The sequence below is a fragment of the Dryobates pubescens genome, chromosome 7 (genome assembly GCF_014839835.1).
Source record: "Dryobates pubescens isolate bDryPub1 chromosome 7, bDryPub1.pri, whole genome shotgun sequence".
NCBI classification, from domain to species: domain Eukaryota; kingdom Metazoa; phylum Chordata; class Aves; order Piciformes; family Picidae; genus Dryobates; species Dryobates pubescens.
In genome coordinates, this window is record NC_071618.1 from 15,424,261 (window position 1) to 15,449,275 (window position 25,015).

Sequence of the window (25,015 nt, forward strand, 5' to 3'; positions counted from 1 at the left end):
TGCCTTTTTTGTTGTTTGTTCTAAGATTGCCCTGCAGCTATTTAAAACCTGCTTCCGCTAATTTACTTTAAATAAGTCAACCAGAGGACAGCACACAGGTTCAAAATCTGCCAAAACTTTAGCCAGCAAAAACTGGCAATTATGCATATATATGCAGTTATATATATTAGCTGCACATTGTGTAAAATAGAAGTATCTATACAATACTGTATATATTACTTTATGACAATATATGATAGTCATGACAGTGTAACTGCTATGATTATTATAAATGACAGACAAATGAACTGTCAAGGAAGAAAGCACAGGAAACAAAGTCTAGTATTTTGGAGTATATATTGATACTGGAGAAACAAGCTCCTAAATACACCACTGTAATGGATACTGGGAAAGCATGCACTAAACAAAACCATTTCTGTCTTCCTTTTCTTGTGAACAGCATATGGTGAGAACTGTTCCCTGGTGCCAGCAAGGATCTCTGCCGCATCAGTCACTCTGCCATGGAGATAAGAACTATGAGCGTTTGGACTCACACACAGCATAAACAATCACTGTTTGATCACTTTGCTGAGTACAGCTTACATCCTATTACTTATTTCTCAGCACGTGTCTTGGAACTGTATCTAAATTGACCTCAGAACAAGGGATACTTAAGCAAACTCTTTGTGTATGAAGATGTTACCTACTCAGAATGAGAGAAATGTGGGCTATGCCAAATGAAAGGAATAAGCAGGCAAGTCAACAGTATTTATGACTGAAAATCCTTCATTATTTTGAACTACTGTGTCTGCAAGAGACCTTGTAAGTACTTTTATGTGTGAGAAGGATATCAGTCATCTTCTCCATGCTGCTCCTAGTAAAAAGCAGGTGGGAAGTCACAAATATTAGCACTGCAACAAAAGTATTACTGGTTTGCGCAGTAAGGGATGTAGTCTCATAATAAAAGATGTAGTAGCCAAACACTGAATCATTCTGCAGTTTTAATGGAAACATCTTTAACAACATCAAGAAAGACTGATTACAGATAAGAAATCCAGGCATCAACATATGGTCTGGCTTAGCTGGAAATCTCCATCACTACAGAGCAGAAAAATCCTCTTCTAAAGGCTACAACAACCCTTATGCTGATAATAAAATGAAAGATGCATCCCATGGTATGCACTTAAGCAGCTGTTGGGGGTCATGACATGACATGAGGCATTTCTTGAAAGTACACTTGAACCCTGAAGAGCAGTTCAGTGAAAGCTGTGAAAATAAACATTTAAAAGTTAAATTCTAAACAAATTAAAAAACCTTATGCAGCCATTTTTACTTTTGTTAAACACAGCCATACCTTAGTTTACCTTCATTATCGTAGTTTAACACAAACTATCTCGAGTAAGTTTAGACAAACCCAAATAACCTAAAACAAAGAGCAGATGTTCAGTTCTGCATCCATTTCTTGTCATTCCACTGAAAACAGAAGAAAATTGTGTGGAATTCTGTTTGCATTACATGACTAACTCCTCGAAAGATGTTAACTAATACTCACGGGCATCTAGAATTGAAGCTATCCCAGAAGCCTGAATTAAACTGATTAATCAAGTGGTAAGATGAAAGAAGTGTCATAATTGTCTTATGAGTCAGTGGAAAAGGAAGGAAGTGAATTATTCTGTATCCTCCTGAACTTGCACAGGAATTTAATATTTACACAGAACTCTAGTTACCCTAGTTGGAGTTTAGCCAGGGCATGAGAGGTAACACTTTCAAGAAAAACACAGCTATATTTATGTCATGCATCAGTGAAGAGAAAGACTTAGTTGCTTATATCCATCCTGTGATCCCTCTTCTGAACAGGGGAATTGCAAAAATGAGATCCCAGAATTGCACCTGAATAGGTAGAAGGATCACAAGAGGTCATTCCTAAAGTTTCCATTTGCAAGGTTGCAATAATTAAGCCCAAAACACAGAGCTTCATCATTCTGTGAAGCAGATAATGCATGTAGTTCTTATGAACATTAATATGCTGGAAGTTAGTGAGAAACTTCCACTAAATCTTTTGTGCCCTTCACCACATGATATACCCAGATTTACAGGTAAGAAATAAACCAGAATATTTTTTACATTTCCACCTATGAGCAATAGAGACAAATATAATACCAATTTTATATATATAATATGTATAAAAATATATACACTGCAACATAATATTACTAATAAAATCAAGGGAAACAACATCAAAGTAATTTATGGTGTATCTGCTCAGTGAAAATGCACATTTTCTCTACCTTACAGTGAATAGCTGGTTTGAGATATTTGAATTTAAGATGAATAAAAGACTTGGTAGACCTGGGGATGCCACCTCATAAAAAATGATGTCTTAAGAGTGCATCATATGGATTTCATGTGGTATGTCACTGTTATATAATCCAAGTAATTTGTAAACACTTGTACATTTCTGTAGATAGACTTTGGCACACTGTTATATTCCATTTGGGAGGGGGAAAAAAAAAAGAGAACTAATAGCTGCTGTTCAGAAATATCTGTATGCACTGCTTGCATAATATTTGGAAGGGTTGGTTAGATGTATCTGGGAAAAAGTCAGTCTTAGCCAGATGCAGAAAAACCACTCCATTATTCCTTTCAGGCACGAGGAGAATTTTAAAAAGGTGCTTAAATGAACCTATTCCAGTGCATCACTGAATGGGTTAGTATGTCTGAAGATGCTAAAGAGTCCATCAGCAGTAGTAATTTTTTACAAGTATACAGAACTAGTAGTTTAAGATACTGATAAAATGTTTTAAAAATGTAGCTTTTTATGCTCTGCATTTTAGGGTAGAAAAAAAAAAAAAAAAAGGAGAGAAATGAATCTCCTTTTGATATGAGATAGTTTGAACTTGTTTATTACCTGCAAAACCTCCAGACTTGCCTGCATGTCTAATCTTTAGCAAGTACTCTCTTGCTTCCTCTGTTCTTTTAGTACCAACTCCAACCATATGATTTATCATGATTTGGTGGCCATTAACCAGCCAGCTCTTTGCTTTTCATAAATAAATGGATGTGCAAGTCAGAAAGGTTAAAATAATCATCTAACTTGGCCCCTACAGCAACATAAGCCAAGAAATCTTATAATGTGAACTTTGATTTGAGGGATGATTTAGAACCTAGAATTTGCAACAGATATAAAATCTTACTTTATAATTTGGGAGATAGAATTTATTGGGTCCTCAGGTATATTATACCAAACACTTCCTCTTGTGGCTAGAAGAAAAGGATATGGCTCTGACTGTAAATTAATATAATTTCACTTGCCTGTTACTGGCTCTCACTGTAATCTTACTTGACAGATTAAAGAGAATTTGAAATGTCATCTCTTGCAACTCCTAGCATGTTACGACCAAGCTATTGCATAAGACAAACAAATGCTTCTTCAGTCTCTCACTGCAAGGCAGATTTTCCTGACTTTCCCAGTTTGTCAGTAATTTGTGTTAAAATGTAATACCACTATTCTGGTAATAGTTTAATAAATGCTGCATATAACAACAACATTATTACTGCTTCTTAATATTCCTCTGCTTTTACAACCAAGATCTGTACCATAAGCATGAATCTTTTGGAGTTGTTCATAACCACACTATAACATCTCTGTAATTTGACTTTAGAATACTCTTTATACTTGGATGCCTTTCCATCCATCTGTATTCAAACAAGTTTAGTGAGTCCCATTCTAGATGCCCTGCAAAAAGTAAGCAGAAGTAACATCTCCTTACAAATATTTAGACCTGCATCTATGTTATTAGTGATTATTTTATGTTTTCTTTACATAAATTAATAAAGATTATGAACTTTGCCAAACAGGTCTCTGTTCAATGGACTTTTCAAGATATAATTATTTTTCAGGCCTTGTACAAAACCAATTTAAGATTTGTGTAAAAATAATTGAAATGAAAATATTTGCATTAAACAGAACATGGGTAAGCTCAAAATTACACAGTTACTTTTGCCACGTCAAACATTAATCCCGTTAAACAACAGGCCTAAATTCCAAGAAATCATGCCGATAGTAGAAACTCTTTAATTCCTACATGTGGTCCTTCTGTTTCACTTTCATGATTTTGCCAAAGGTTCTCCTCATGCTATTTTAGCTCAAATAAGCTTTTGCTTTACATTTCTAATGAGCACCAAATCAGTTTTTCTCCTCTATTTCTGGAACAAGTGTAGAGAAGTTGATTATTACCACAAACGATTCGGAACCTCCTAAAATTCCAGGACATGACTTAGGTGGTTCTGAAAGTTTAAACGTTTCGTATTCAGCACCATTACTGAAAACTGGGCATTTCAAAGTAGCAGGAAAACCATGCTACTGTCAAGTTGGGTGGTTTTGTTTATTTGGTTGGTTTATTTTCCCCCCTCTTTTTTTTTCTCCCCCGCCTTGATCTGGACATTTTAGAAAACGTATTTCCCTTGTCCTTTAGGCAACAAGCCAGGACTTTTCATTCATATATTTAGACACTATTTTTCATTCCCATTGTTTTGCAGCTGCTAATGTAGTCTTTCTGCATATCAGCCAGCCATAGTTTTACTTTAATTTTAAACAAAATGTTGTCACTTTAATTTTCTTTCTTCAACTGCATGTGTCCAGCTGAAAAGAAACATTGATGATTATGGTGACATTATCCTTCAGGAGTCCTGTAGTCTTCCCAAATAAACCACTGTGGCAATGATGGCAGTAAGCAGTGTGAGCAATCATAGTATCAGTCAGGGTTGGAAGGGACCACAAAGATCATCTAGTTCCAACCCCCCTGCCATGGGCAGGGACACCCCACACTAGATCAGGCTGGCCAGAGCCTCATCCAGCCTGGGCTTAAACACCTCCGGGGACGGGGCCTCAACCACCTCCCTGGACAAGCCACTCCAGGGCTTCACCACTTTCATGGTGAAGAACTTCCCCCTCACATCCAGCCTGAATCTCCCCACCTCCAGCTTCCTTCCACTCCCCCTAGTCCTATCACTACCTGAGATCCTGAGAAGTCCCTCCCCAGCCTTCTTGTAGGTCCCAGTCTGGCACTATAGGCCTAGAGCCTGACATGGTGGTAGGCCATGCTCAGCATAAATGCAGAAATGGCTAGCAGTGTAGCAAAACAGTGCTATGCCTGTACCATGTAACTAAAGCAGGACACTGGTAGCTATACACAGAGAGTTATCTTGGAATAGCAGGACGCGCAGCTGCATCAACAACGTTGTGGGTCATTAGTAGTTTGACCAATAATCTATAATAGTGCGATGTGTGGTCACTCGTGGGGAACCAATGAAGCTATGCCAACAATGCTCTCCGAGTCTATGTAAGTTGTAGAAGTTCCCTTAATATGTACTACACTTTGCTATACTATACTCACTATACTCGCACTATACTCGCACAACACTCGTACAATAAAGGAATATACTAGAACGATACTAGATACCATGCTCTTTAACATCTTTATTGATGATCTGGACGAGGGCATCGAGTCCATCATCAGTAAATTTGCTGACGACACCAAGCTGGGCGCAGGAGTTGATCTGCTGGAGGGTAGAGAGGCTCTGCAGAGGGACCTCGACAGGCTGGACAGATGGGCAGAGTCCAACGGCATGAGATTGAACACATCCAAGTGCCGGGTTCTGCACATTGGCCACAGCAACCCCATGCAGTGCTACAGGCTGGGGTCAGAGTGGCTGGAGAGCAGTCAGGCTGAGAGGGACCTGGGGGTGCTAGTTGACGGTAGACTGAACATGAGCCTGCAGTGTGCCCAGGCAGCTAAGAGGGCCAATGGCATCCTGGCCTGCATCAGGAACAGTGTGGCCAGCAGGAGCAGGGAGGTCATTCTGCCCCTGTACACTGCACTGGTTAGGCCACACCTTGAGTACTGTGTCCAGTTCTGGGTCCCTCAGTTTAGGAAGGATGTTGACTTGCTGGAACGAGTCCAGAGAAGAGCAACAAAGTTGGTGAGGGGTTTGGAACATAAGCCCTACGAGGAGAGGCTGAGGGAGCTGGGGTTGCTTAGCCTGGAGAAGAGGAGACTCAGGGGTGACCTTATTACTCTCTACAACTACCTGAAGGGAGGTTGTAGACAGACGGATGTTGGTCTCTTCTCCCAGGCAAGCAGTACCAGAACAAGAGGACACAGTCTCAGGCTGCGCCAGGGGAGGTTCAGGCTGGATGTTAGAAAAAAGTTCTATACAGAAAGAGTGATTGCCCATTGGAATGGGCTGCCTGGGGAGGTGGTGGAGTTGCCATCACTGGAGGTTTTTAGGAGAAGACTTGACAGGGTGCTTGGTGCCGTGGGTTAGTTGCTTGGGCGGTGTTGGATTGGTTGATGGGTTGGACGTGATGATCTTGAAGGTCTCTTCCAACCTGGTTTATTCTATGTATTCTATATATTCTATATTGGTCGTCTGCACCGACTCCATTCTCCATCACCGACAAACCACCATTCACCTATTTAATGTACTTTTGAAATGTATCTCCAGCAATACCAGTATCATTCAGAGTTTTTTTTAGACTTGGAACACTGGCCCTTCTACAGGAAAGCTGCATGTTACATATGAGAAATATTTAAACATAGCAAATATATTTAAATTCAAGCAACCATAAAATTAGTAACTTATTTTGTCTGAACGGTGAGAATTCAAAGCACCTGAGTGCTCTGAAAACAACATAGGATTTTATTTTAGAAAACGTTCATCTATTATTTATGTAAAAAACTGGGGCATCTTGTAGAGGTTTTGGATCTAGATGTATCCTACAGATCGAGGCAAAAAAAAGATATTAAAAAATATGATCCTAAGATAGCTCATTCTAGTTTCTCTAGTTAAATGCTTATCTGTTCATCCTGTGCTGTATTCAGATAATTTGTCTCACCAGTATTCAATTTTCTGATTTATCAGTCTAAACATTGACCCATAAACACATCAGGTCTCAGATTTGCGAAATCAGGAACTCTAGGTTAGAGAGGCTCCCTCTCTTTGCATTCTGTCTTTCTTACAGAAGGTATAAACTAATATGAACACAAAGTGTGACAGTCATCCTAATAAAAAGCCACAGTTCATGCATTTGAATAAATGAGAATAGAACAGAATAAACCAGGTTGGAAGAGACCTTCAAGATCATTGCGTCCAACCTATTATCCAACCTACCTAATCAACTAAACCATGCAGACAAGCACCCTATCAAGTCGCCTCCTAAACACCTCCAATGATTGTGACTCCACCACCTCACCAGGCAGCCCATTCCAATGGGCAATCACTCTCTCTGTGTAGAATTTCTTCCTAACCTCCAGCCTAAACCTTCCCTGGCGCAACTTGAGACTGTGTCCTCTTGTTCTGGTGCTGGTTGCGTGGGAGAAGAGACCAACCCCCACCTGGCTACAACCACCCTTCAGGTAGTTGCAGACAGCAAAAAGGTCTCCCCTGAGCCTCCTCCTCTCCAGGCTAAGCAACCCCAGCTGCCTCAGCCTCTCCTCATAGGGCTTGTGTTCCAAGCCCCTCACCAACCTTGTTGCACTTCTCTGGACACGTTCCAGCAAGTCAACATCCTTCCTAAACTGAGGGGCCCAGAACTGGACACAGGGCTCGAGGTGTGGCCTAACCAGTGCAGTGTACAGGGGCAGAACAACCTCCCTGCTCCTGCTGGCTACACTGTTCCTGATACAGGCCAGGATGCCATTGGCCCTCTTGGCTGCCTGCGTGTACTGCAGGCTTATGTTCAGTCAGCTGTCAACCAGTACCCCCAGGTCCCTCTCTGCCTGGCTGCTCTCCAGCCACTCTGACCCCAGCCTGTAGCACAGCCTGGGGTTGCTGTGGCCAATGTGCAGCACCCGGCACTTGGATGTGTTCAATCTTATACCGTTGGACTCTGCCCATCTGCCCAGCCTGTCGAGGTCCCTCTGCAAAGCCTCTCTACCCGCCAGCAGATCAACTCCTGCCTCCAGCTTGGTGTTGTCTGCAAATTTACTGATGATGGACTTCATGCCCTCATCCAGATCATCAATAAAGATGTTAAAGAGGATGGGGCCCAGCACTGATCCCTGGGGGACACCACTAGTGACTGGCTGCCAGCTGGATGTGGCACCATTCACCACCACTCTTTGGGCTCAGTCCTCCAGCCAGTTCCTAACCCAGCACAGTGTGCTACTGTCCAAGCCAAAGGCTGACAGCTTGGCCAGGAGTTTGCTGTGGTGGATGGTGTCAAAGGCCTTGCTGAAGTCCAGGTAGACTACATCCACAGCCTACCCCACATCCACCAGGCAGTCACCTGATCATAGAAGGAGATCAGGTTGGTCAGGCAGGACCTGCCCTTCCTAAATCCATGCTGGCTGGGCCTGATCCCTTGGCCATCCTGTAAGTGCTGTGAGGCTTTGTACTGGTCTGTAAATTATCTGCAGCAAGATCCTTCACCCACAAAAATTCCATTGATATAAACTACAGATGTGTGCACTCAGACTTTATCCTTCATCTTTCTTAAAGAACTGCCTGAGTTATTTAGAATCTTATTAGTTACAGATGTATCTGTGAGGCATCCAGAATAGCAGGCCCTTTCTCGGCCAGGCATTTTTTGAGTATGTAGCTCCAGATCCCATCACTTTGTGATTTTTTTTCCACTCAGAAACTTCTCTCCCTTCTACACAGCACTCAGTTGCTCCCTTCATCAGTGGCAAAATGTATGTTCAGTGTAGAAAACTGGTTTTAGAAGCCCTAGTACTCTCAAACATTTCAAGCATTTAAATGTAGCCATAAGGTGCCTGATACATCCATACTTTCTAACAATGCTAACCAGTCTCTCTCTCAAAAGGAATTCAGTAATTTACAAAGCTGTCACACAGTGGCATGCAATTGAGCACGTGTGCAACTTTACCTACAAAAAGAAACCATCTACAAGAAGAAACTGTACAAAGGGAAGCCGAAGCCTCAAAACCGAAGCTTCATTGATGCCTGAGCGCTACTGACAGCGAACACTGTTCCAAACTGTGACGCTTGTCGCTCCAGCACCAATTTCACAACTTTCTTATTTTCCAGTTACATCACGAACTTGCATAGAGCCCCTAGATACGTATATACACCTACAGGTACAGGGAGAAGCACGAACAGAATCTGCTAGCGACGAGCCCGAGCCCAAGCAGACAAGCAGGGCCCAGTCACCCCGGACACCATACTGCAGCCCGCGCCCCCTACGGTGGTTTATCCCCGTCCCTCGGAGGAATCCAGCGCCGCTCCTGCCGCACCTTACCACCAACCCCAGGGCTGCCCGGAGGATCACGGCCACCCCCACCCCAGGGCTCAGTGCCAGTCCCACCCCCTACTGGGATTCTGCTACTACCGCAACCACTCTCCACAGCCCGCCCTGCTGAGGGAGGGCCTTGCCTGTCAAGGGCGGGAACTTCCGGCTTCAGGGGCCCCCGCCCGTCACCTTGGCCCTCGGGTCCGCACTAAACCAATGAGAGTGGGGAGTCGCAGCTGGGCAGGTAACCAGGCACCCAATCAAAAGGGCGCCACAGGACAGGTGGGGGCGGGGTTTCGGCGTGCCGTGCACGCGGCCCCGCCCCTCTGCCCCGCGCCCGCCGCTCCAATCGGCCTCCGCGGCGGCTCCCCGCTTACCCCCCTCCGGGCGGTGTGCGGCTGTGTTTGGAGGTGGGGGTGCGGCGCGCGTCGGCTCCGCGGGGGAGGGGCTACCTGACAGGAGTGGCGCCGGCTGCGGCAGCTGCTGGCGGGGCTCGCGCCCTGCCTGCCTCCTGACGGCTACCTCTAGCTGCTGCCGCCGCGTGAGGGGGCGCCCGGCAACCGGGCCGTGAGGGCAAGCGGACACCCCGGGCCGGAGCAGCGCGGAGGCAGCCATGGCACTGGTGGCCCCGGAGACTCGGAAGTTCACGCGGGCACTGAGCAAGCCCGGCACGGCGGCAGAGCTGCGGCAGAGCGTCTCCGAGGTGGTGCGCGGCTCTGTTCTCCTGGTGAGTGCAGGGGCGACCCGGGCGAGGCTCCGGCCGGGGGTATGCTCACGCCGGGGCCTCTTGGGGCTGTGGAAGGGCACCGTTTAATCCCTCCCGAACGTGCATGGCTTGTCACAGTGGCGCGGCGGGGGGACATCGGCGCGGCCCCTTGCCGGACTCGAGGCTCTTCGCAACCCCGGCGGCTGCCGCGGGCGGGGTGAGGTGCGGGTGCAGCCGCAGGCGGGGTAGGGACGCTCCCAGCGGCAGCCGCGCGGAGGACGCCATGGGATGCGGCGCCCGGCGGGCACGGCCAGGCGCTCCCGCCTGCGCCGCTGCAAACTTCACGACGTGAGGCGGAGCGGGACAGCCAGGGCAAACGGAGCCCTCCGGGGAACAGCGGCTGCTGCCTCGCTGTAACCTGCCCCAGGCCAGGTGGAGGGCCCGGCGTGTGCCTCCTTTCTCCTCCACCTGTAGAGCGGCTGCAGCTGGTGCTTGGCCTCATTTGACCGAAGTATTTTCGCATGTGTGAAAATAGTGATGTAAAAGTGATTTTTCGTCTTGCTTTTGTCTGCGTACTTTACAACAAAACTACAGTTTTTGTTGCGTGTCTCGTACAGAAATATGAGTGCTGGCAAGTGTAACAAGGGTGTTTTAATCTCTTTTTGTGTCGGGTCCGTACTGTGCTAGCGCGTGGTAATTGTTGCCAGTTCACAATTGGGCGAGTTAATTTAGTTTAAACTGCTGAAAGTCTGTGTGAAGATTATACAAAGTGAACTAAGGCAGCTGAGACAGGGAGACGTTTTTTTTTTTGGCCTGACTGTACCCAGGTGATGACGTCTTAACCTCAGCAAGATTTTTCAGAGCTTCTGTCTTCAGGCTCTTATTCATGGCATGCATTTGTTTTCCATGTGGTTTTGTTATCTCCAAGGGAAATGGTTTAGTAAGCACTTAACCTTGTGTAAGTAGAGATGTTTTGGTGCTGAGGTTCCTGACACTGGAAGCTGATCTGTCATTTGTTTTTCATTCTTGCTAAGTATGGTCTTGTCTAACTTTGTTAAACTGCTTGCCAGAACACTGTTTGTCTTGTCACAGCTGTGTCTTGTGAGACTAGGAAATATAGTTGTAATTCAAAGACAAATACTTTCTTGTAATAAAACGATGACTCTAAAATAAAATTATTGTTTATTCACCTGTGGATCATATAATAGAACAGCTAATATACATAGTTTAGGGCCCACCTGAATGCTGACAGCTTTTCACAGGTCACAAGCACCTAGACATGTATTGGGACATCCAGTATATGTTAACTCTTCTTCAGGGTTCAAGTCTTTTCTGTGAAGAATGAAAGAAGGATATGTGTATTAAAAAAAAAATATTGAGGGAATATGAAAGGCATTTAGGTATTTTTATGACAGAAATATTTCTTTTGCAGTAACTGATAGCCCTGCCCTGCTTTCCCCCTTCCCCTTTAGAAGTGTTTTCTTCCCACCCCCCCTCCCCCCCTTCCCTTAATTTGGTTATGACTAATGTCATTGAGATGAGTTGGGAAATACTTATCCAATTCTTTAATTCATTTGGGTTGAACAAATACATAATAGGATGGTATTCACTAATATTTCAGGTATTTTTGCTAGAACAGCAGAATTTTAAAGAGTTGAAAGAAGTGGTGGTGTGAAGTGGCATACTGGCTCAATCTTGTGTCTTCCATCTCTATTTTATAAAGCAAAGTTAGTGAGTTACATATCAGATTTGTGATCCTTTTCTGCTAGCTTGATGCACAGAGCAAAACCCCCAGCCATGTTTTGCCTCTGCTGTTATGTCTTTTCTGTGATCATAAATGCCTTTCATTTTATCACTGAACTTCTGTGTTCCTGCCCACACAGTTTAAATCATCCTCCTCTGAATGTTCTCTAACAATTTTTGTTGAGCATTGTGATGCTTGGAATGAGAGTGTACCTTTCATTTTTTGAAAACAAAGTACTTTAGCTGGGCTATGTTTGTGCTTCCCCCCCCCCCCCCCCCCCCCCCCAATACAAGACTCATTAAAAATAATTAAATATTTACTTTGCTAAGTTTGATAGGTGGACCTGATCCTTAGCTGTTGGGAGTTTCTTGTACTTATTATCTGAAGAATCTCTTAGGCTGGTCTGGTGAACACAGGATTCTTATCAGTATTATAGTAGTTGTGAAATGCTCCATTCAGACGTGTAGCTTTAAAAAAAGAAGTTGTCTCTCTTTCCTAAGTCTCTCAAAGCTCTTTAATAGAGCACTCTGCCAGGATTTCTTGAGCTGGGTTGTCAACAAAATATGTTGCTTAAAACATTGTTCACCATTGGTAACTACTGTGGTCTTACTGTCGTCACTTGCTCGTGAACAAATACTGAAGTTTTGCAATACTGAAAAAAATTTTGGAGCTGGTTGCCATTGGCTAGGCTTACACTGTAGAACCTGGAGATAGGAAAGAATGATTTAAACTAGCAGTTCTTGGCGAGTTATCTGTCCAGATGTATGCAGCCAAATACTGCTTCTGACTGTGCGTCTCTGCAGTGGAATGTACTAAGAAGTGATACAAATTATCTGGTCACTACATGCACTAGCAGATAAAAGTGAACTGCTAATATCTCTGAGGTTATATGAGTGGTTATTGTGGCTACTGTTTAACAATTCCATCTATTTTTACCATCAACAATACAGACTTAAAGATGCTAAATGCATTTATTAAAAAAAAAATATCAAAAATTAGGTTTACCAGCTCATGTCTCATTCTTTCTGCTTTATAGATGTTCTTAGGATCATACTGATGATGAAAGGAGACTGAAACCAGCATGTCAGTAGAGGACAGCATGATATATTTTCAATTTTCAGATTGCTCTTCATTGAAACTAAAAGATACATTCAGCCAACTGACAGACTAAATAGATCAAGTGCATAGTTAAAAAAAATAATAATTAAGCAGATATGGTTAGCCAAGCCAGTTTTCATCACAGAATGAAGAAAGCGATCTTGTCAGAGTTTGACATCTCATATGTTCTGTTAGATTTAATTTGCTGAACCAACAAGTATGCTTTGCTTGGCCGAGCCCAAAACTTTGGCAACTAGCTTTTCGCTGTGCTGTAAGGCACATAATCTGTATCTTGATTATTTGGGTCCTTTTTTCCTCTATTTTGTGCTTGACAGTAATGTCCTTGCTGAATACAGTCTTGTGCATTGTTGATGTTGTTTTGACTTCAGACTAGCTGTGTGACTTAATGCGATGCCTCTGGCCACTCGAATACATTTATGTGTATGGCGAACGACATACTGGTCTCTTAAACCAGCAGTCTTACCCAGAGCAGTTTTCAATGCAGTTTTAATATTATGCATAATTGAGAGCAATCTCTTTAAGTGGTGATGAGTTATCCAAAGCATGTTGTATACAGATCCGTAGCACTGCTGGAGGGGTATGTGGTGTCTTGTGCAGTGATACTTTAATGATAAATTATTTTGTGACAAAGGCATTCTACCTGAGATTAAATTAACCTGACAATTAAGTATAATATGGAATTAAGAGATTCAGATTTGGTTTTCTTTTGCCTAGCTGTTAACAGTAAAATGCCCTCATCAAATATGCATATAATAAAAATGATTTAATGTAACAAGTAATGCAGCAAAAGTTGTTTTCCCTGTGCTGAAATTAACATGGTGAAGAAGAAGCTTAAGATATGGAAAAACAGGATGAAATCTAAGTGATTCCTGTTTGTTCTGTGCAGTTGTCCTTTTCTATTTGAATGTATAAAACAGGGTTGAGTTTGCTGAAATCATCATATCATAATACAGTTTTGGGCTTTACATGTTAACGTCAGGTATCTGGTAGAGCTCTTGAGTTCTAAAACTCTGGTAGAAATTGCACTTTTCAGATATGGAGGAAAATCAGTATGTCTTAAAGACTTGGATCTCCTAAAAAGTCTTTGATCTCAAACTCACTTTTTAAAAGATGACTTATTCGTGGCTTTAACATGTCAACTGTGTCTTGATGGTCCTAATGCCTACTTTCTGTGAATCTCAGTTCCTTAAAAAAAGATTAGTAGGTGCACTCTATGCAACACTATTACAGTGTTTTTTAACATAATGATATGTAGGATTATGTGGTATTCATTTTGGTTTGATATTTCCCTTTATCACTTTTGTATCCTTCCATATGCCCTGTGCACAGAGGGTTCATGTGCTGTTCTGTGTAGTGGCTTTTCTGTATACAGTGAGAGGAGTATTTTGAACCTCATTAGCTGTGAGATTTAGGTTGCAGTGTTGGTGTAGAAAGAGATAGTTGGGTATGTATTGCTGAAGAGATGAGTGACAACTGGGATTTTTTTTTAGACCGCATGGGCGCAGAAAAGCTGGAAGCTGTCAAGGAATGTGAAATTGAATACAAAAAGAATTTGAAAGATGTGGATTGTTCACTGAGAGAGTTGTTAGCCGTTGGAATGGGCTGCCCAAGGAGGTGGTGGAGTCACCATCCTTGGAGGTGTTCAAGAGGGGATTGGACGTGGCACTTGGTGCCATGGTTCAGTCATGAAGTCTGTGGTGACAGGTTGGACTTGATGATCTTTGAGGTCTCTTCCAACCTTGGTGATTCTGTGATTGTTATGAATGGCTGAGAGAAAGCAGGGAGTTGAGAACTAAAACTCAAGATTTTAATGAAAAAAATTAGGATGACATTCATTGTCAGTAACAATACATCTCATCTTGGAAGAACTCTATGCGAACTACGCCAGCCTCTGAACCATTGACCTTTCTGTTGGGTGGAAAAAAACCTGGTACTTAACCCTGAAGATGTTATTTCTTAAAGGAAATAAAAATTGACAGAGAATAAGATGGTTTGATAAAGATGTTAATTTTATTACAGCAAAGTGCATGTGAAATCCTTTTTGATTGGATACAAAACACTAGCAAGAAAACTTTTATTTCTGTCAAGTCTGATACTGCCAAGATTTACTCGCTATGTAGACGTTTCTGTGGTTGTGAAGATTCAGAGGCTGGACTATAGCTCTAAAGTGTCTTTTAATAGATACCATTAAACTTATTTAAATTTTGAATGTCAGTAAGCTTGTTCAGAAAGGGAGGTTAGAGGCCTGAGAAATACAGGACAGCTGAGTTTCAGTGAACAAAAATAACAACCATTCAATCATTCTTGTTATCTGCACCTTATTTTCTTATTTTTCTGGAACTTTCCTATTCTACCTAAGTATTTCTGTTCTATTAGATAAGTCTATTCTAGATTTCTATTCTAGTAGATAATAGTAAATACCTTAAAAAGTTGCATCTAATACAGCAAAAGTAAAATGTAAAGTGATGCTGGATTGCTTTCAGTGTATGGTGGCAGCAGCTCTCATGCAGCATGGAATACCACAATGTACCTTCTGTTTCTTCTCTCTGCTCATGCTCCTTAATACTCAATCAGCATCACATATTCATATCTCAGTGGAAGTATAATTGATTGTACTTGAATTTAAACTCGGGAATTTCACAACTGTGATTCCCCCCTGCCCTCCATGTTGAAGGTGTTGTAAATAAACTTTGTACTTCTATGCAGATGTTTCAAAGATGTTTCTGTAATTGCTCTTTTTCAAAACTAGGCCCTTAATGTCAACTGTTTTTTCAGAAATCGAAAAGCATGGGATGCTAAATCAGCAACCATTCACTTTTTAAAGTGATACCTCACTCATCTAAACTACTTGAAATTTTTAGGGATAAATGAGTTTGTGCAAAGTCTATACTAGCTGAAACAAATTAGTCCTTTGTGAAGTTTCTTCCACCAAGAAACATAGCTGTTCATTTAGTGGGAATATCAAATGACCTCGCTTAAAATGAACTAAGCAATCAAAATACACTGTAAAACACAACTCTTCCCCAAGTCTCCAAACCCAAACAAACCAAGAAAAACAACCCCACCACATCTAAAAAGGATGATTTAAAAAAAAAAAAAGTTTAGTCACAGCAAAGCTGAGAAGGAGTAATGCTTATTCAGAGCTGCTTGAATGCAGGGATGTCTGTAATACAGATCCATCAGTATAAATAAATAAACCTTTGCTGCTGTGTTGTGTAATTCTGGATGCTTTTTGTTACTCAGGTGTAGCTACCGACTTAAAAAGAGGTGCTAGGTTGACAGATACGGATCTAGGTTTGGAAATTTGAGGCACAGGCTAACCTGATTCTTGCACTTCCGGCTACTTTGTGAATGGGAAGAAGCTGTTTGGTGAATTCAGATATAATACAAGAGGTTTTATTTTCACTTATAAAGAGTGACTCTGCATTGTCCTCAGATTGGATAATGCTTGCATAATTCCAAGTGGAGAAGACATTTCAATATCTGGTTACATCAGTGTAGAATGTAACACATTGCAATTTTTGTGTTGTAAGTGAAATGTAGTTGATTTCAGGAGCTTGAAGCTCAATGTATTTCAATGTACCTGAGTTTGTAGACATTTAATCTGTTTTCAGTTTACAAGTCCAGAACCTTCACTGCCTTTGGATGCTTGTGTTTTAAGGTATATGGTCTTACTAGCTTATTAGTTGCCCAAGGCACGGCTGTGCTTCATATGCTGGAAGGAGTCATGAAACACACATGAGTAAGAAAAATAGAGGCCCCAGAGAAAGAGCAGTGTTTTCTGTGGGAAAGGCAAAGGCTAGTAATGCAGCTCTTAGTCTCATTTTAATAGATCTGTGAAGAAATGAGAAGCCAAACTGAAATGCTGGCTAGCATTGTGAATATTAACATATAGAAAAGAAGCTTTAGTTTCAAGGTGATAAAAAGGCAGTAATCCATTTTCTAGTTTGATCACATTGCCGGTGCTATTTTGTGCTGTTTGTTCTTGAGTCTTGGGTAATTGGTTTCAGAAGTTCTGTTCTTCACCAGGGTGCTGATGCTGCCAGAAAACTTGCTCGCCCATCACATGATACCTTTCTAGGCTCATTTGTAGGCCTGGTTGTGGGTGACTACAGCCAAGCAATAGAATAATATGGAACTGAAGCTTTGTGAAAATAAGATTGAAACATGCTGGCCCAGTCCTCACTTGGCCTAGCATGGTGATGACAACAAGTGGTATTTCAGACCTTTGTCTGCTAGACATACTTGCACCCACTTGCACTACCACTAATAGTTGTGAGTGTAGTGTCATATAATTTATTGGGTGTTCTAGCAGAAAATCACAGAAGCGTGCTTTCCTTTAAAGAATGTTCAAGGTAGCTTCACTCTTACTTTTTGCTAATCCAAAAGGGAGTTTAAATTCATGGTGCACCTCAAGCGTCAGAGAGTTTAAAAAGAGCATTCAGGTTAATGAAGGGATGACACACATCATAATTATTTGAAGGATGTTATTCTAATTTCTATCAGAAATTGTCTTGGGATTCTTGCTTACCAGGCTTGTTATCACCTTGGAGTTACTGCTTGGTATTGTACATGGCTTTAGATGGCTCAGTAATGTTGAATATAGAGCATACAGCATGATCTGGTAAGTTTTTCCTCGCATGAAATAGAAGATTTCTAACAGGGAAAAACAGAGTAAGTATCCTGCTGTATGCAGTCTTGCTGGTAAAGTTCAAGGTACAATACTTCTAGCATAATGTTTTGGCAGCTAATGTGCTGCTGGAGGGGAAGTTGGAACTTGTTCCTAACTGAACAAGGAACAAAGGGAAGAAAGGAAGATGTGAATCACCTCCATAAAGGGATTAAAAGCTCAAAAGGATGTCTTAGCTCTGAAGTTTCTGCTGCTCTTCCCTGATTGCAGTGAGGTTCAAAAATGGGGGATTAACTTTTTTTTTTCCCCCCAGTCTGGTGTGCTATTGATCATTATTTATTCTTCATGGTTTTATCAGTGACTCTGAAAACAATATCCTATAATTAACGACTTGTTTGTAGCTCTCCAATAACGAAAAAAGTGTGCGGTGGTTATCTTCATCAGTTAGAGCCCAGAGTAACTGCTTCAGCTTCAGAAAGCTCCAAGATATGTGACCACTAGATGGAGTCCCTTGAGCATATTTCAATACTAGAAGCGCTGTTTTTATCGCTTGGGATATGGGAGAGTTAAAAGTCCAGGAGTTTTGTGGCTCACAGTTAACAATAAATGTTCATTTATTCAATTTAGATTTATTTGGACAAATTTATGACATTCTCCAGCTTATTTTTGGTGTGTCTGTCCTCCAGGTGTACTTAAGTTTGAATTTAAGGTGTATGCTTTTCTGGCAGCAATTAGTACTCATCTCTGAATGAAAATGTATTGTAGCTCACGTGAGAATGGACTTGGGAGAAGGCTGATCCTTTCTGTAGCTCTCAATTATGTGACCTAAAACTGTTAGCTAAGCTATTTAGTGTTTTGTAACTATCATATTTTAAATTTGTGTGCATTTCTCCATCAGCACATACATAATGCAGTGTACACAAAGATAGGAAGAGCATTTAGAATAGAACAGAATTAACCAGGTTGGAAAAGACCTTTGAGACCTTTGGTTGCCTGGGAGAAGAGACCAACCCCCACCTAGCTACAACCTCCCTTCAGGTAGTTGTAGAGAGCACTAAGGTCTCCTCTGAGCCTCCTCTTCTCCAGGCTAAACAACCCCAGCTCCCTCAGCCTCTCTTCATAGGGCTTGTGCTCCAAACCCCTCACTAGCTTCTCTAGACATGTTCCAGCAACTCAACATTTCAGGGGTTGCATCATTTATGCCTTTTTCCCATTTCTCTAAATGTATAAAAAACATAACAGGCACAAACACCCCTTGTTTGTTGATTAAAAGAAAGTTGTGATGTTAGCCAGCTATGACAGCTTGCTTCCTTAACTAGATAGGACAGAACTAAATCCTGACCTAATTTCCATAAGCATTATTTCTTACTTTTGATATGATCTTTGATATTAGGGACTTCTCATGTGAATGATAAAGCGCCTCTGATCTTCAACCAGTGATATACTTAGTACTTCTAATGTCACAGTAGTGTTTTTTTTTTTCTCTCTTGGATGCAAATGTGTTCTTAGAGCCTATCTGAATGTGCAGGTTCTCAGTCAAAATTATGTAGGAATCTAAGCATGCTATTCTCAAGAGTACCTCCTGGAGTAATCATACAGGCTTTCTTCTAAAGGACGGAATTCTATTGGAGCTTTTCTCTTTCTCTGTGGTTACTATGTGGCTACCCAGTGTAAAGCCACAGAATCATGGAAGCATACAGATTAAAAGGAAAATCTCTGGAAGGTGCATAGTACAATCTCTTGCTGAGACCAGATTTGGTTAGTGCAGGTATCTCAGAAGCTATGCCAATCTGGTTTTAATATCCACGAAGATGGGAGTACTTTTAACCCCAGTATTTGAAAAACCTTATGGATGAAAACCCCCCAAGTAATTTTATACAGATGAAATAGTTTGTCTTTTGCTTCTTGTCCTATAACTGTACCTTTAAGAGCAGTCTGGCGCTACCCTCTTTATTCTCCCATTAGGTCACTGCAAACAGCAATAAAATCTCTCTTTAGCCTTCCCTTAAGGTTAGACTATCTCAGATTTTTCTCATATGTTGTATGCTGCAGCCTCTAAACTGTCATTGTGGGCCTCCAGCAGACTCAGTTCAATATATCAATGTCTTTCTTATACTGAGAAGCCTGATCAGTATGTTTAAATTATCTGACAACCTTATTCACTCATTCAGACCACATCTGTCTAATTTGGTTACAAGGATGTTAGTAAAGGAGACTATATCTGAATTGTTAGTAGAATAAGGCTTCTATGTCCTTTGCTATCTCCTTGTTCAAAGAGCCAGCTGTCTCATCACAGAAGGCAGACTGGTTGGTCAGGTGTAATTTGTCCTTGGTAAATCCATGTTGTTGTCTTGGAACTATCCTGTTAGTCTATATTTTGAGAAATGGCTTCCAGGAGGTTTGCATCATAATTATCTTGGAGACTAGAGTGGGTCTGACCAACCTGTAGTTTCCTGTATAGTCCTTCTTGCCATTCTGTAAGGTGGTTATGAGTTAGTAGGAATAATCTGTATCCAGACAGACACTCTGCACTAGCTTTCACAAATCAGATTCTTACAAGTTTTAAGACATTGTGACCACTAAGCAGCTTTTGGACAGTTCCTTGTTTCTGAAGAAGCGTGAGGTCTTGAAGAGAGTTACCTGATAAAGTTCTTCTATGAAATGTGCATGACGTGGCCATTGCAGAAACAATCCTTGCAACAGGAGCCAGCACCTGCATTTTAATCTTCATACTCAATAGGAATGTTCCTAGAGAAGTTGAACTCTTGTATATAAATATCTTTTTCCTCTTGCAAGGCTATTTGATCTTTGATTCTTTCCAGCAGCATAGCTTTATCAGGCAGAAGTGAGTACATTGCTGTGATACGCTATCAGCTGTTTAAAGTACTCCAGAGAGTAATAAGTGATGTTGGTTTTAGTCTGTTTGGGCTAAGAAGGATTTAGGCCCACATCTCTAACATTTTGAGCCAATATACAGGCAGCTGCCAAATGGAAGGTAATGCTCCATCTACAAATACTGTCATGTTTTCTGAAAAGCTGAATTCATTCAGTATGTCTTAGGATCTAAAAGGAGCCAGATGTTTACTTCTGTCAAGATAGCATCAATTTGGGCATGTTAGATAAAGACAACTTTATATATAAAAATATAAGTACCTACCTCTAATGTTTTAAGAAATTAAGGATATTTTTGTGGCTCTTAAGATAGGACCTAGATGCTTGAATTCATGCTGAACCTCATGAATGCCCATGTGAAGCTAGTGATGTTCAACAAGGCCAAGCGCATAGTCCTGCACCTGACTGAGGACAACCCCCAGTGTCAGTACAAACTAGGGCTTGAAGGGTTTGATAGTAGCCCTGTGGAGAAGAACCTGGGGGTACTGGTAGATGAAAAACTGGACATTACTTGGCAGTGTGGGCTAGAAGCCCAGGCTTGCTGCTTCATGGGCTGCATCAAGAGAAGTGCAGCCATCAGATCAAAGGAGGTTTTTCTGCCCTTCTATTCCCCTCTCCTGAGACCCACCTGGTATACTGCATCAATCTCTGTATGGTAATGCTTGTTGGAACTAGTTTGGTTTTCAAAGGGTTGCTTAACATGTTGATTTGAAGTTGTTCCAGTTACCAAATGAAAAGTTATTAGGGGTCTATTGTAACCAGACTGGTGGTGAGACCCTTAAAATAGTGGTGTAACTGTAAAAGTTAGGTTGAAAGGGGATGAGGTGATAGAAAGCAGCCCTGTGGAAAAGGACATGGGAGTGCTGATGGATGAGAAGCTGGACGTGAGCAGACTGTGTGCTTGCAGTCTAGATGGCAAATCACATCCTGGGATGCTTCAAAAAATGTGTTGCCAGCAGATCCAGAGAGGTGACTCTTACTCTGTTCTGGTGAGACCTCACCTGGAGTACTGCATCCAGGTGTGGAGCTCTCAGTATAGGAAGGACATGGACCTGATGTAGCAGGTCCAGAGGAGTACCACAAAAATGATCAGGGGGTTGAAGCACCTCTGCTATGAAGACAGGCTGAAGGAGCTGAAGTTCTGCAGCCTGGAGAAGAGGAGGCTCCAGGGAGACCTGATGGCAGCCTTCCAGTACCTGAAGGATAGAGAGAGACTGTTTAAAAAGCCCTGTGATGATAGGACAAGGGGCAATAGCTTCAAACTAGAGAAGAGATTTAGATTGGATGTTAGGGACAGGGTAGTGGAACACTGAAACAGGTTGTGTGGGAAAGTGGTTGGGTCCCCATCCCTGGAGATACTCAACGTGAGGCTTGACAGGGCTCTGGGCAGCTTACTGCAGAGGGGGTTGGACTAGGTGGCCTTCATAGGTCCTTTCCAACCCAGATTATTCTCTGATTCTATATGATTCTATGATTCCCAGCATATTTTTTTTTTTTGAGAGAAACTAGAACTTCTTTATTACCTGTCAAAAAGAGCACATCTCAAAAAAGGTGCAGTTTTGAACAACTTAAAACAAAAACAATAGCTAGTTGTTTGAGGAATCTCATAGTGTAGTCAGTACAGATTCAATACAGTACTTAAGGAGAAGCAGCTTCTTAATCCTCATAGAAGTGAATGATTTGGCTTAGAGAATAAACATTTGCTATAAATAATAAGATAACTCTTCATAAGTCTGTGTGCTTTCTGGTGCAGATACTTTTTCACAAACCAAGAGAAGACAGACATTAATGATGTCTCCCTTTTACTGTCTTGCTTCTGACTTCCTTATGGAAAAAGATCTTTGCATAACCCAGGCTCAGCTAAAGGCAGTTTGCACTGTCTAGCTTGCTGCTCATACGATGTGCAGCCTGGTCCAATGTGTCATATTTCTCTTTGGTTGTTCACTGCTTGTGCAGTTTGGTTGCTCACTACAGTAGTAAGAGTCTCCTTAGTGAAGTTGGCAACTTCAACTTTTCACCGAATCAATGTCTTAGTTAAAAGTTGGCTTGTTGGTAGACTGCTTGACATGGCATATTACTCGGATTTCTTGTAGTATGAGTGTTTTAGCATCTGGTCAGGTACCTCCTCTCTGTGGTTTCTTCCCACTCCTCAGGTTCATTCCTGTATTTCTCTCAAGCTCTATTTGGAATGCTTTTTATGTCATTGCTGTTTACCACTGTGTTGATCCAAGTCAGTTCTGGTTGCCTATTTTAAAATAGCATAGGAACATGTTGCAAAATTCATTCAAGGAATAGTCACAATTAAATTTACTCTCAATTGGTTTTGAATTAGAACACCTCCCAGGGTAACTTCCAGTCTGACTTAATCTCTGCTTCTGTCATATATTTGTCTTTCCAAGTGAAATCTTTTTGTCTTCCTGTTTCTTTGATTTCTACCTAGTGCTTTAAAAGTGAGGTAATTTTCTAGACATTGAAAGGACCTGTCTAGTGCATAATAATTTGTTGCAAAGTGACTTACTTTTCTCATACTTCAAGGCATGAGCTTTTTTTTTTTTCCTTCTTTTTGCTAGAAAAGACCAGGCTGGATGAGGCTCTGGCCAGCCTGATCTAGTGTTGGGGTGTCCCTGCCCATGGCAGGGGGGTTGGAACTAGATGATCCTTGTGGTCCCTTCCCACCCTGACCGATACTATGATACTGTACTACTATATTTCCTAGTATGAAGTCTGAAATTACATGGGAACCCCTTTAAACTGTGCTTTCTTTTAATGATCTCTTAATTTTTTTTCTATCACAGTTGGAACTGTCAGGTCTCTGTAATCCTGCATTCCAGATGGGCATGCAGGATTCTGCACTAGAAACATTGTCAAATACTGTTTGAGTGTGTGGGTGTTTTTTATAATTTTTTTTTTCCTTGTTACAAAAAGAATTCAGAGTGTCTGCATATTGTTATGATGTATTTAACTTATAAATGTAATGAGGCATGCTGGGATGTAGTAACTACCCAGATGTTAGGGAAAAATGCTAATATATCTTAACTATGTCTTCTGAATATCTCATTAAAGCATGCCAGTATTTCTTTGAGATGAGTTAATTTGCATGGGGGCAAATTTTTAGCTAACATCATTAATCTGTTCATCTTCTTTCATGCTTCCTTTTAATTTACCTTGTTTTAACTTCATTGCAACGATGATTCTATGTTGAGTTTGTAAGTTTGCTCTTTCATCCAGTTTTACAGTTCTTCAAGTAAATGCATCTCAGTACTTTCAATGTAGCAGAAATATAAAACTAACCAGCAATTTCTGACAGGGTGATTGATAGTGTTACAGTGAGGATTTGGACAGTTATTTTTGCAGATATTGCCTTTAAAAGTAGTTTAAAAGTTTTAACCTTCTGTTTCAGTTTTTATTTACATACTTGTATGACGGATGCTGTCTCAGTATGTCAAGTGAGTCCTGTACTGATAATTGGATCAGTACAGGTGTGATGCACTATAAACAAACAAGCAAACAAAAAAGGTATTTAAAATTTCATTCTGTTTTTTTTTTTTTTTAGATGTGGTTACTGATCTGAACTAGATAGTTGTCTGTGTTTCTTCCTGTGCTGCCCCCTCCCCCCCATTTTTATGACTATGGACCATTTACAGTCAGGCAGGTGATCACCTTGCATGCAAGGAAAAGAAAAAGTAAAGACAGCCTTCAGTTCCCATGTGGTTTGCCTGAACTGATAATAGCACGATGATAACATGTGGATTTGATTGAAGTGGGTTTATACAACACTCTGCTTTTTTTCCCCTAGCATCACTGATTTAGGAATTTCCCCCTCATATTTCAAGTTTTTTATTTTGAAGTTTTGTGTTTTAAACACTAAAAACCACATATAGGTCAAGCAAAATAATGTTTGCTAGTACAAACTCTGTGCTAAGCATTCTGGGAGAGTGCTTTCTTGCAGCAGATGAGGATTCTTTGTGGCTGGCAGCAGAAACTGCAGCAGCATCTTTGCAGTTTCCTTTCATCTTTGATTATGTTCTAAGGATTCTTGAAATACAGGAGCTCTTTCCCTGACCCTCTGGAGTATCATTTAATCTCTTTTGTGGAGTAGAGCACATGCTGAAATCCTGTCTTCTACAGTTGAGGTATCCTTTTCGTCACCCTCTGATTTTTGTCATCTGCGTCTGGATTTTTTGGCAATGTGTGGCTTAAGCAAATAGGATTACATTTCAGTAGCTGATGGCTTCTAGGCGAGGAACATACTGAATGCCGGATGTAATGAAGATTGTACAAAGAAACATTTCTGCGAAGCATAGGAAAATGATTCGAGTCGAGCAAAGGAAGACCTTCTGCAAATGCAATCAGGGCTGCTAGAAATGCAAGATTCCACAGATTTGGAATGGGTTGCACTACAAGTGTGGTTCTTTTTAAAGGCATTCGCACAGTTTTTGAGAGAAACTGTGGTTATATTTGCAAGCAGCAAGGGGAAAACAATGCCCTTGAATACACAGCATTCAGCTTGCCAAATGAAGATTCAGGAATATTGATTCATCCATCCCTGGTAAATACAAACTTGTTTCATTAACAATTCTATCTAATAATTTAAAGCTAAACTAAAACCAGGATGCTGTGTTTATTTAACATATGCTGTGTGCCCACATTAATATATTTCGTCCTGATATTAATGCGTGTGTGTGACATGTA

The 25,015-nt window shown here is 41.4% G+C and overlaps 1 protein-coding gene across 5 annotated transcripts in view; it reads left to right on the forward strand.

The window, feature by feature from the left end:
- Positions 1-9,431: 9,431 nt before the first annotated feature.
- Positions 9,432-25,015, forward strand: part of DOCK9 (dedicator of cytokinesis 9) — a 134,780-nt gene continuing 119,196 nt past the window's right edge. For 3 of the 5 annotated variants that reach the window (XM_054162924.1, XM_054162925.1, XM_054162927.1), the window contains exon 1: positions 24,291-24,872. In XM_054162924.1, the coding sequence (XP_054018899.1) occupies positions 24,711-24,872 (162 nt within the window). In that variant the 5' untranslated portion in view covers positions 24,291-24,710. Of the gene's footprint in view, positions 9,960-24,290; positions 24,873-25,015 lie in introns of those variants that run through there. The other 2 variants (XM_054162926.1, XM_054162928.1) reach the window with 1 other exon arrangement.